Source organism: Microtus pennsylvanicus, chromosome 12 (genome assembly GCF_037038515.1).
Source record: "Microtus pennsylvanicus isolate mMicPen1 chromosome 12, mMicPen1.hap1, whole genome shotgun sequence".
NCBI lineage: Eukaryota > Metazoa > Chordata > Mammalia > Rodentia > Cricetidae > Microtus > Microtus pennsylvanicus.
Window position 1 is genome coordinate 69974656 of NC_134590.1, and position 13166 is coordinate 69987821.

General features: G+C 46.9%; 1 protein-coding gene across 1 annotated transcript in view; it reads right to left on the minus strand.

The window, feature by feature from the left end:
- Window positions 1-13166, minus strand: part of Pkd1l1 (polycystin 1 like 1, transient receptor potential channel interacting) — a 109539-nt gene that overhangs the window by 38059 nt on the left and 58314 nt on the right. The window contains exons 30-35 of the mRNA XM_075942809.1: window positions 11104-11311; window positions 8559-8665; window positions 7083-7299; window positions 4564-4737; window positions 3352-3462; window positions 3209-3278 (exon numbers count right to left, since the gene is read on the minus strand). Coding sequence (XP_075798924.1) covers window positions 3209-3278; window positions 3352-3462; window positions 4564-4737; window positions 7083-7299; window positions 8559-8665; window positions 11104-11311 — 887 coding nt within the window. The remainder of the gene's footprint in view (window positions 1-3208; window positions 3279-3351; window positions 3463-4563; window positions 4738-7082; window positions 7300-8558; window positions 8666-11103; window positions 11312-13166) is intronic.

The following is a 13166-nucleotide window of genomic DNA, read 5'->3' on the forward strand; positions in this document are numbered from 1 at the left end:
CCAGAAAATAACATTTGAGTCAGTGGGCCAAACAAAGCAGATAGACCTCGCCATGTGGATAGGGCCTCAATCAATCAGTTCAGTGTCTAAATAGAACAAACAGACAAAGGGAGGTCCACTTGCATGACTATGACCCTTGAACTGGGACATCAGTCCTTCTCGGAAGGGCAGGGGTAGCAGTGGGAAATGAGGAATTTGGAGTTGGCCGCTATAGCTGGGTCATCTTGAGCTGTCCTATCTCTACATATTCCACAGTGAACCCCTCACTTTTGACCTCTGGCTTTGCAGCCCATCTATCTGCCCAGCAATATTTAGCCACAATTCTTGGGACAGCCTGCCAATGCTGGTACTATTATTATAAGCTTGCCTAGCTGAGTGCTTATTTGCACCTAGATGTGACTTTTTCCTTCTCCCCCAATGTGTTCTGTGTGCGCCAGGCACATAGACCTTGCTGACCACTGTCTACAGTCCAGTTGCTGCCCAAAGCCTCTCCTGACCATTTGTCCATACATTTTGCAGCCCAAGAGCCCTGCAGTTACATGCTGACACCCTTGTCCTCCATTCCGATGAGGCCAGGTTCAGCAGGCCCTTCAATCCCAATGACCAGACCAGATGAAGCTAGTTCCTGGACCCTGGTTCCAGCAGGACTCACTGACTCCGCTAGCACAGCCTCCCTTCCTCTTCCGGTTCAGTGAGCATCTGACCTAATCTGAGGATGGGGCTCTTACTCTAATTTGCACAGAAAAGAAGTAGAGCTTTGACTTAAAGAATATTTCAAGTGTAGGGTCTCACACTGACTTTTAAAAGCACTGGATCAAGCTTGTAAGCCAGACTCACCAGGACTGGACTGAAGTCAGATGTCATGGCTTCAAATCGGCCTGGACTCAGACCCAGGCTTGGATTTTTGAGGGGATTAGGATGTTTAGTGACATTTGGACCAAGTTCATTCTGCTTGTTCTACCTCTCTGAATGGGCACAGACCCCTGTTTTGTCAGCAGGAATGGGGGTTACTCAATACAGCCGTGGGGTGCCATTACCTTGTGAACTGGGAGGAGGGTGGTGGCTCTTCTCTCTCGGAGCAAGAAAGGGTGAACAGGTCACACCACTGCTATTGGCTGCCATCCTCCTAGCTCTGTCAGTCCCCGGGAGAATGTCTGATGCAGGGTGCTGGAATTGTGACAGCGTCAGGCCCAGTCAGTGCCACTTTTGCAACATTAGTGCCCTTTGCAGCCAAGTCTGAGCGCAGAGCCAGATGCGGGCCTGGTGAAGCAGGGGCCTCAGGTGGCTTTTGAAGGATGTCTTCTCTGTCTGAGTCAGCCCATTTGTACCTAAACTCCAATTTCCTCTTCCTACCGTAGGGCCAATGCTGGTGGCCTCCAGGCAGTTCCAGGCAGTGAGGTTGATAGATTGCAAAACCCACCAGAGGGAAAAGGTTGGAGGATGAAGGCCAGAACCCCAGTAAGTTGGTGGTGGGGGTCGGGGGTCCATGGGACACACAGAACAAGTGGGGCCTGAGAGCGCCTTGCATAGGTAGGTACAGGGGGTGTGGACCTGTGGAGCAGACTGACTCACTGCCTAGAAAGGGTGGGAATCAGGTTAGCCCTAATGCACCACCACAGAGAACCCCCTAAGAGCACCAGCACCCCAAGGGCACCAGCACCCAAGTGTTGGGTCATATTATTTTAAGGTGTTACTTTTGTTTATGCATTTGTTTAACTCTGTGAAGCTGTGTTACTAGGCCTGTCTAAGACACCTGCTGGTCTAATAAAGAGCTGAACAGCCTATATAGCAAGGCAGAAGAGAGAAATAGATAGAGCTGGCAGACAGTATAAATAAAAGAAGAAATTAGGAAGAAGAGGACATTGGGGACAAGCCACCCAGCCACCCAGTCAGCCACAGAATAAGAGTAAGATTTACAGAAGAAAGAGAATGGGAAAAGCCCAGAGGCAGAAGGTAGATGGGATAATATAAGTTAAGCAAAGCTGACTAGAAACAAGCCAAGCTAAGGCCGGGAGATCACAATTAAGAAGAATTTATTTGGGAACTGGGTCACAGGCTGCCCCCAAAGACCTAAAGAGTAGCGAGTAAGAAACATACAACACCCAAGAGTACCAGAACTCCCAAAGCACCAATACCCAAGGTCACCAGAAATCAGGGTCACCAATACCCCAAGGGCACCAATACCCAAGGGCACCAGCACACAGATACCCAAAGCAAAATCCCAATGCAATGCAACCACAGTAACATTAGAAATTGTCCTTCATTTGCATAGAGTTCTGTGTCCATAGAGACCTGGCTCTCAAGTTCTGTCTACAGAAAGGGCAGCACAGACCACAGTCTCGGAATGTCACAATCTCTCCTCCTTCTCTCCCACAGGATATCAGGATCTCACTGGACACACCCATGGGACTTTCCAGATGCTGCCCTTCCCTGGCCCTACCTGCTTGCCACTCCCACTTCTGGGACATGGCCTACACTCTCTGGAGGACCAGCCCCAGCTGTCCTCCGGATCCAAGCACAGCTAGCCCACAGCCACAAAAAGATGCCAGAAAAATCCAGTTTTTTGCATCTTACTCTGTAGAATTAGGGACTACATGCCATGTCAACTTACCTGGGATGGCGGCCTCAAACCTGGTCTCCCATTGCGATCAGGACCTGTTTGGGTTGGGGAACAAATGTGTGACTCTGACAGAGGCACAACCATGGTACCCTCGGAGCTGCTTCTCCCTCTTGCCCCCCCCCCCAGAAAGAGTCTGAGAGACAAGGCAGAGCTGAGAGGAGAACTTTTGATGTCTCCATCCTGGTATGGGCCTTGACAAGCCCTCAGCCACCCAGAGCTGGAAGCCACAGAGCAGGAGAAAAGTGTGCCGTTAAAAGCTTAAAGATCCTTAAGAAGAAAGAGTAATCAGTGCGGCTATACAAAGTTTTCAAACCGTAATTATTGAAAAGTGAGATCCTGGAGAAAGGATTTGCTCCCCACACACGCTTTTCTGCCATGGGGTGGTTCATATGATTCTGGAAAATGGTGGTTACAAGATTATTGTCTACAAGGGACGGTGGTCCAAGAAACAAGTGGCTTTAAGTACATCCGATGATGTTTATTTTCAATGAACCAGACAAACAGAAAGCAGGGCTATGCTGCCTACTTAAGAGACTGGCCCCCTGAGGACCAGCTGCCAGGGAAGCTTCTGATTTTAGTTTACCATACCCTGAGGTACCTCTGTCTTCACTCCTCTTAAAGACCACTGTGGTGCATCCCGAAGATGCTCTGTGGCTTCCTGTGAAGTAAAGAGGTTGGTTGGTAAGGGCACCCTATATCAGGGGTCTCCCAAGAAGCACAGGGCCACATACCTTGCTGAACCTGAAGAGCAGCGACAATAGCTGGGCAGCTGGACAGGCCAGGAAGGTGCACAGGAGACCCATGCGGAAGGATTCCAGAGTGGGACCCACATCCAGCGGGCGCTGCAGCAGTTCAATTACAGGGCAATTAAGAGTTCCAAATGTATTCAATGTGAGTGTGACTCCTGTTTCAGCTAAACAGCTTTATCCCAGCCTTGCCTCCGCCCCAAGGGTTGAACAAGACAAAATATGCTTTTCCTCATAGACACATTCTTGTGAGCCAAAGAAATGCTTACTGAGCACCCACAAGACCTGTGCTCAGATGATCAAGTCCTGACTACAGTCCCATAACAAGGTGCCAAGAGCATCATTATGCCCCCAGCAGAGGATGAGATGGCATCCTAAATCAGACACTGGAGGTCGCCAGGGAAGCCCAGCTTCCCAGGGAGCTTAGCAGACGTCTCCTTGCCGCTTGATGACATCCTTCGTCATCTTTTGCTTATTGTCTACCAACATCTTCTAGTTTAAAATTCTGCGTATCTTTAAGTGTGATCATATCTGCTGCCACATAAAGATTCATCACACCCTTTGACCTATGACAGCTAGCTTGTCACAGGACAGTCTTGACCCAGCTACTATCCGTGTATCCTCCAGCTGTCTGGAGGACCGTGTGAACCTCGGGGCTGGTCCCATGAATGATCCTGCATTTATCATAGACAACAACCTTGGGCTGGAGAGATGGCTCAGAGGTTAAGAACATGCATCGCTCTTGCAGAGAGTCCTAGTTTGGTTCCTAGCACCCACATCAGGCAGCTCACAAAAAACCTGTCACTCTGGCCTCAAGAAGTCCAACCTCTCCTCTGAACTCTAACGGTACTCTCTCTTTTCCTCTTTGTTACACATGCACCCATAGTAAAAAAAAAAAAAAAAAAAAAAAAAAAAAAAAAAAAAAAAAAAGATAAAAAGATTAGCTTCTTTCCCCTCACCCCAAATGCCATGTTGTCTGGAACCCAGGATGTGACTTCTCCCAGGGCACCAGTGTTGACTTGCAGGCTCTCTCGGGCTCTGATTCCAGTCATGTCACCTGCAGGCCCACTCAGCACATCTCTAGATTGCGCCCCCTAGCGTACGCCTGCCTCAGGGAGCCCTGAGTTTCGCACGTTACAAGAAGGACAAACTGCCTGAGAGTTGGAAGTTACTGTGGGAAAATCTGCTGCCCCCCACCTGTTCATGGACTCCCGCAGTGACCAGGGCAGTGAGGCACGAATAGACACCCAGGAGACAGAAGGCCACGGCAAGCCGCTGTGTGTGCAGGTAGCTGCTGGAAGGGGGCTGGCTGTACAGGGAGAGCCAAATGTGGAAATCCTCCAGGTACTCTGTGAACTTGGCATAGAAAAGCTGAAACAGAAAAGCACGGGCGTTTTTTCCAGATAGGGACACACGTGTGAGCGGAGTGAAAGCCTCCTGACTGATAACCTGCAGCTTTTAGAATGGGACTCCAAAATTGCTTGGCTTTTCTCTCTTAGCTGAGAGCTGGATCCCTCCTGGCTACTGGGTTGGTGCAGGTGGGTGCCTCTTTTAAGATGGTCACTTGCTCTGCCTCCTTCCTCCCCTCCCCACCACCTCTTTAGCAGCACCTCACTGGACATTACTTTTTCCACCTGGACTCCGACCCAGTTCAGCCTCCTACTGAAGCTTCCAAAAGTGTAGTCCCAACTAGTTCCCAGCTTCGTTTGTGCTAGCTCGTGGAGACCTCCTTTCTTGGCCCTCCCACCATTTCTGTCCTTTCTGATCTCCAAAAGACTTTCTAAAAATCCCCATTCTTAGCATTTCCTACAGAAACACCGTCTCATTGGAGCTGGGCCCCAGTTCTGGGTTCACCGAGAGCTGGAACTGACCTGCCTTCTGCTCGGGAGCTTTACAAGGTCTACTGCCCAGAAGTTGGTAATACCTTGTGGAATTTCTCCGAACTATAAAATTCTCAATGCAACTTAAATAATTTTTGGTGATAAACGTTCTAGAAAAGAACCATTTTCTCCAAAACCACAGAGAAACCCTGTCTCGAAAAACCAAAAAAAAAAAAAAGAACCATTTATACACAGACCTGATATTATGAACACAAACAGAACAATCAGCAAACACGGTCGAAACAGGTTTGCTAGATGATGGGTGTATCTTTTGCATGTAAATTCTCAAGGGACCACTGATTCCAGAGACCCAGCCATATGGGTTCACAGATGACTAAATCATTAAAGTTAGGTTTCTCACCTAAAGGTCTCAAGGCCATCAGCTGGAGGGGGAAACATGGCGATTATTGTCCAAGGGATGCCACAGTCAAGCAAGGGCCTTTAGTTTAAAGGTCTAAAATTTTCCTAGGGACCATGGCTGTTTGGAAACAATTGTTTCAAATTCATATTGGCCATGTTTTGTGCTAAACTGGCAAGCGACAACGGAAAGAACAAGACCCAGTGTCCAGGAAATGTCAGTCTAGCAGGCTGGTTCAAAGGGTAAAGGCACTTGCTGCCAAGCCTGGTGACCTGAGCCCAATCCCAGGACCCACATGGTAGGAAGGAGAAAACCATCTCTTGTAAGCTGTTCTTTCACCTCAACACGTGGATGGTGACATGAACACACACCCGTGCATGAAGCAAATAATTAAAAATGCTGTAAGATTTTTTAAAAAAAGAAACCATTCTTTAGAAACACAACTCACAGAGAAGGGTCTCTTGTGACATTTGCTGTTATGGAGATAAAGGAAAATTGTGGCTGTAGCCTGGGCAAATAGCAGTGCACAGTGGGCCGTTGTATGGCCTGTAAATTAGTTAAAGGGAAATTCATGAAGAGGCTTATTCTAAAGCATTGAATATAAAATGTGAATATTTTCCAGTGAGCCATTAGCGGGGAGTAAATGGGAATATTCAGAACCCAAAATTTCATACTTCATCTGCGAGGTAATGACAAGTCTGTCACCTACTGGCACTCATCGACCCTCTGACATTGCAGCCATGACCTGTTTGCATTCCATGACAGTGAACTTGCTTATGGTACACGAGTTAATAATAAATCTCTAATTTGGGCCCTCTCAGACACTGCAGATCACCAGCCTGCAGCAGCTCAAGAAATTTATTACTGCTGCAACTTAAAGACTGCAGAACTGCATCCCTGTAAAGATTGCTAAGTGGCAGAGGCATTGCTTGCATGCTAGCTGGAGAGGTGATTTCAAGTGTCAGGTCACCGGAGGTGTGGTGGGCTGCAACTGTCTCCTCTGAGCTGAAGCAGCCCTTCCCGGAGTAGGAGGGAGGGGTTAAGACCCTGGAGCTCCAGACATAAGAGAGTCATAGATATCCGCTCCAAGGTTAGAGAAAGAGTAAGCCACCGCTGTGGAAAGGATTTACTGCAAGTAGTGCAGAGCCCCAGGGGGGCCACCTTAGTGCCACCGCCCATGCTGGGGTTGGCTTTTTAGTGGTGTAGCCTCTGGTGAGTCACCCGCACCCTTGTAAGTAATCCATAAGCCAAGTGGCTAACCAAGACAGACTTGGAAGGAGCCATTTATTTTGTGTACCATCAGTGCCTATCTGGGATGAGTAGGCTCTTGCTTGCGTCTTTCCAGGAGAAGCCACACGACATGGATATCTTATCTTGACAGTTGGCTACATAACTTTGGGAAAGTTCAAATAGCATTTTTGGAAAGAGAAGCAGAAGAACTCACCAAATATGTCACAGGTCACCCTCATGGGGCCTACCTTCCAGAAGCCAAGACCACGGCGCAGGCAGAAGAGCTCTCTCTGCACACGGCCATCACATAGGCTCACAGCCAGCCAGCACTGGGCAGAGAAGAACCAGCCTTGGCCTGAGTATAGTTCCTTCACCATCACGTGACTGACGAACCAGTTTGGGGCCGGTCCACTACTGTCGTGCCACAAGTAGATTTTCTGGAGTGGACCCAGCTGGTTAGGGGTGCTAATGAAGCAAAGAAATGTCTCATGGGTCATGTGTGTTCAGCATTTATAACAACCTCACCAGCTCTGATCTGGCCCTTCTGCACCGTGGTTTCCAATGAGCATTGTGACTGGTAGGGGCACACAGGCCTTTGGGATCTACTGTAATGTCCCTTTATTATCAGCAAGTAAGCTGATGGTTTTCGTTATTCACCAAAAGCACACATGCACACGCGTGCACGTGCACACACACACACACACACACACACACACACACACACACACAAAACAAGTGGAAGATTCTAGAAATAAATGATCCCTAGGTTTTAAAGTTTCATCGCACTGTGGTGCTCCAGCCATTCTACTTTGTTATGATTAATTGATTATCTTGTGCTGCACCTCATGAATAATTCACACTTTATCTCAGGCCTGGATGTCAAAGAACAACCAAACAGGTTCAGGGTTCAGGGCTCTCTGCTGACTCTGGAACCCACTGTATGACCTGGAACACATCTCTTGAAAAATGCAATGGCTATAACTTCCTTATACCAAGTCACTGGATCTCCATGTGTCTGTTCTAATATGAGTTAGTCTGACGTTAACCTGTACTTTCCTCATAGAAACAATGCCTCAAAATAATAAATATAAGTAAGTTATAACAGACATTATACATTTTTCCATGAGAAAAAAAAAGACTTCATTATTTTCATATTTTCTAAAAAGGTCACCTCTCCCTTGATAAATGACCTTCTCCCCTGACTCCATCACTGGGATGTCACGTAGCATTGCTCTTCCAGGTTTGGGGTGGTGGCACTAATTAATTTAATCAGGTTTTGTGACATAAAGAACACTTATTCTAATACATAAGCTTAGTAAGCCTCCACCTTTTTTTCTGCCTTCATCCCTCCCCCTACCCCACTCCACCCCATGTAAACAAGCCATGTTAATCTATCCCATATGTCATACATGCTTGTAATTGCAGCCCCCATGCAGCAGAGCCAGGAGGGTAGTTGCAAGTCCAAGGCCCACCTGGTCTACATAGTGAATTTCAGATCGCTATGGCTAATTAGTAAGTCCCTACTTTTAAAAACAAAAGCAAAACCAAAACCTTCCTAAAACTGTAGGTATGTAAGCCAAGTTCATTGCTCTCTGTGCTTCATCAGCTAGCATTCTCCTAGGCCTGATGTTCCGAAAGCCGATGTTCTCTATGTAGCAACTTTGTGGTACCCCATTCTGACCAGCCCCTTTCCCAGAACATGTGGTTGGCAGTGTCAGGAGTACCTCAGTATAAAGGTGTGCCTGGAATTCCTTCCAAATAAGGACATCTCTGGGCAGCAGAGTTCTTTGGTTTCTGAGAGTCCGTTTTCACCACATAAAACAATGAAAACCTTAAAACAGACACAGAAATGAGAGCTGAGGCTATGTCACTGAGGGTGTGGAGTTCTGTAAACAGTGTTTCCTTGCCCTGTCCCATCTCCCTACTGGCTGGTCCCAGCTTGAGCTCAGGGACTGTGGGGGACTTGCATGGCTTGCAGAGGCCTCACAGACTGGGGCTGACATCCTGCAGTGTAAAGGCTCCTCCACGAGCCAGTTCGTCACAAACTTATCTAGAAAAGCAGGAGCCCCTTTGGAATTCCTCAGCCTTTCTCTTCAGCAGGGCAGAACGCCACAGAGGGCAGCATCTTCTACCCTTGGCCATGGTGGCCGGACTGGGCCTGCAGGACACCAGAGTGGGTCAAGGGCTGGTGGGTGGGATACCCATGTCCACAAGGAGCACCCTAGGGAACCACATCGAGTACACATATCACTCTCTCAGTATCTGCCACTCAGAATGCTTCAGCTTTGCTGCAGAGTGATTTTAATCTTTCATTAAAATAATATTAATTTCTTGTCTTTTTTATTGTTTTTGTTTCTTGAGACAGAGTTTCTCTGTGTAACAGTGCTGGCTGTTCAGAACTCATCTGTAGACCAGGCTGGTCTCAAACTCACAGAGATTATCCTGCTCTGTCTCCCAAGTGCTGGGATTAAAGGCGTGCGCCACCACAGCCTGGCTCGTCTCTTGTATTTTAAATCCTTTTCTAGTCCAAAATAATCTTTTGCTTTAAATAGTTACTATTATTATTATTATTATCTTTCTTTTTTTAGACTTCTGAAATTCATTCATTTAGTGTATGTGTGTGTGTGTATACAAGGTCAATGAAAGATTTTACATTGTTTTTTTTTGTAGGGACTGTGATTGCTGCAGACATTTTGCTGAGCAGTTTCTCTGGTCAATAAGACGTTGACACATACCTGGGTCATTTTGGGGGTGTCTAGCCGTCCCATAAGTCTACGGGTCAACCCTAGAAGACATTACACTGTGATGGCTCCTCTCTGGCTGTTCCCTTTCAGATTGCTTATTCTCTGTGTGCTTGTGATCCCTTCCATATGAATTTTAGAATCAATAGTTTCTGTTCCACAAGGCATTTTTCTGACATTGCAGTTGATTTCATTGGCTTTAATCTCTTTATATGTAAGTTTTTTTTTTTCAGTAAAATGAATAGTGTGTCTGGGTGTAGTAACACACCTTTAACCCCAGCCTTTGGAAAAAAGAAGCAACTGGATTTCTGAATTTGAGGCCAGCCTAGTCTACACAGCAAGTTCCAGTACAGCCGGGGTTATGTGGTGAGATCCTGTCTGAACAAACCAGTGAACACATGCAAACAAAACAAAAGCTCAAATAAAACAAGTAATGTGGGCATAGGAACAGATCAATTCACACTGTCATCATTATCATTGGTTCTATTGATTTATAACAGTGAGAAACTAGTTGTCTCAGCTGCTGCATAGAGATAGCTATGACTTATATAGGTCTTTTATGAATATTAAGCAAAGTCTTTCCATGGTGCTCCTGTGGGTGTTAGGTGCAATCACCTTAGGTAATCATCGTTTTGGGACTGGTAGGAGGATCCTGCCTCCAATCACGTGCACTGGAAGCCACTGACTCCATGTGGATGAGTGGATCCCACCCTGATCATGAACCTGACGAGCTGATCTAACTCAGCAGATCTAATTGTTTTACATTGCTTTTGGACAAGCATGTCAAGAACACACGGCTCTATCTTCTGGCTTCTAGGGGAGGCCACACTCACTCCCCATGCCCCCAGTCCTGCGGGTTCCATAAAGCAGACATGTTTTTAGAAGAAGGTGTATCAAGCACACCTGGAGAATTCCTGGTGCATTTGTAGCACACATTGCTAACCCACGCCTCTGAATGAGTTTGTTCCTGCCTTTGCCGACTTCTCTTCCATAGCCCACCTTGGCCTAGGCATTTCCCTGGGCTGCTAGGTGGAGACCTTGACCCTCTGACCATTTCCTCTTCCTTCCCACATACAATCTCATCTTCATCTGATTCTCCTGCGAACTCTCTCCCTATCTCTCAACTCAGCCCTACTCCTACCTTGCCCGAAGGCTAGCCTGGGAAATTCTTACCCCTTTCTCACTAGATCCTTCCCTGAGGTGGACCACAGATTCAGTGTTAACTCACGGGAGTACAACCCAGTTCTCAGCATCTCAGAGACCCACTATCTTTGAAGCCGTTTTTTTTCACTGTGGAGGCAGAAAGGGTGCGGGGAGTCCAGGGGCAGGAGGTGCGGGGCCTATCTTAACAAATCTGCAGGGGAGAGGACAGTGGAAAGGGTAGATAAGCGTCACCTTGACATTACGATTGGACAGTGGTCACAGGTGATTGGCAGGGGAACCAAATCATCTCCTTATCACTTCTTTGCCCGTCAGGCTCATCTACTCTCCTAGACCTCACTAAAAGCCCGTTAGGAGTCCATGTTACCTTTGATGTAAATTGGGCTGGTGACCGGAAGCCAGTGTCAACAATGACTGCATACAGCTGGTGGCCAGGTGTGGTGTCTCCTTCCAGAAAAATACAGCCAGGTTTCCTTTTCTTGTGACCATGTATACATCTGCTTTTAGTCACCAGGATTCCATAAAGAACCAAGAGAAACACACTGAATATCCCGGGAAGCAAATTATGTGGGTCACTGGAAACAAAGAGAGAAAAATACAGGGGATTTCTCATGGGAACTGGCATTCAGGAAGACGCATTAGCTCATCCCAAATTCCCAAACTCTCGTTGGTCTTCATGGGCATGTCTCTCAAACATCGGATACTGGCTGAGTGGAAGGGGACTCTGAAAATACAGAGCTGCCTGTGGCCAATGCCAGGCATCCCACAGCCTACGGTGAAGCCCCAGGGGGCCTATGATGATCCAGCTGAGGTGCCAGAAAGCTGCACCCTGCGGTCTGAGGAATTTGTACTGGGAAACTGAAAAAGAACACCAGGTACTTGTCTAACATATGTGAGGCTCTGGGTTTAATCTTTAGTAATAATGAAAAAAATGGAAGAGAGTTGGAAAGAAAGACTGTCTCTATATGAGACATGTCTCATGATACTGACTTGACATTCTTCTGTTCCCTTCCTGCCTCCCCCAGCAGGACAAGACAGGAGATGCTCCAGACACTCCCTCTTTGCATACCCCTGCCCCTGGGAATGAGGCTGCTCTACTCTACCCGCAGCTTACACTCAACTTGTCCCTGGTACTCAAGCACCAATTCCTCCTGGAGAGCAATCATCCAGCCCCCTCCTCTGCAGATCCACAGGGAGTCGTCCGTGTAAAGTCTCTCCATCTGGACCTTAACGTACCTGGATTTGGGCTCTATGGCGATTTGACAGAAATGCAGGGGGCCCATGCTGTGTGGGGATGCTACCTTCCTAGTCTCCTGCCTCATCCCTCTGACTCCATCTAAGGATGATATACACTCTAGGTCCCCGACCTGGTGTCCTCCTTTCTGCTTCCAGACCAGAATTAGACCCAGGTCACACTTGCTCTTGGTCCTACTTCATGAACTTGAGATTCCTGGCTTTAGTTCATCCTTCTTATTCCTACATTTCTTCCTGGAACCACCCAGATGTCACCAGTGCTTTGGGGCGACTTCAGGTGCCATTTTCTATCTGTAGTAACTCCACTGTAACACTCCTCCTTGTTTACCCACAAATAATATTGGTGTTGTGGAAAACCAGAACTGGAATTTCTGTACGGTAAGTCCCGAGAATTGGTTGACTGGGAACCTTCCCTGGGGCAGCATTGGTTGTTAGTACCTAATGACTACTTGCTACCTATTGGGCCCACCAGCAAATCTACCAAGTACCATTCATAAGGGAAGTACAGTTTTATATTCCACCAATATAAATACAAAAAATATTCAAAGAAGTTTGCCATCAATGCACTCATATTCCAAACTCTGAATAAAGTTTTTCACTATGAAACTGGCTATGGTAACTTTTAAACTTATTTAAAATATGGCAGAAGTTCGTGGTCGTTTGAATGGGAATGGCCCCCATTGACTCTGAATGCTTGGCCATAGAGAGCGGCACTATTAGGAGATGTGGCCTTTTTAGAGGAGGTGTGGCCTTGTTGGAGGAGGTGTGTCACTAGGAGGTTGGCTTTGAGGTCTCAGAAGCTCAAGCCAAGCCCAGTGTTGCAGTCTCTGCCGGCTGCCAGCCAATCAAAATGTAGAACCCTCAGTTCCTTCTCCAGCACCATGTCTGCCTGCACGTTGCTATGCTTCCCACCATGACAATAATGGACAAAATCTCTGAAACTGTAAGCCAGCTCCAATGTTTTTCCTTTATAAGAGTTGGCATGGTCATGGTGTCTCTTCACAGCAATAGAAACCCTAACTAACAAGGTTGATATTAGAAATGAGGCTATAATATTCAGTATAAACCAAGAAAAGCAATGCGAGTATTATTTTTGATTGCTGTAAATATTAAATAAATCAATAAAAATTGACCCAGTCTCCACTGAAATATAGCTGAGGTTAAAAGTAGAAAGAT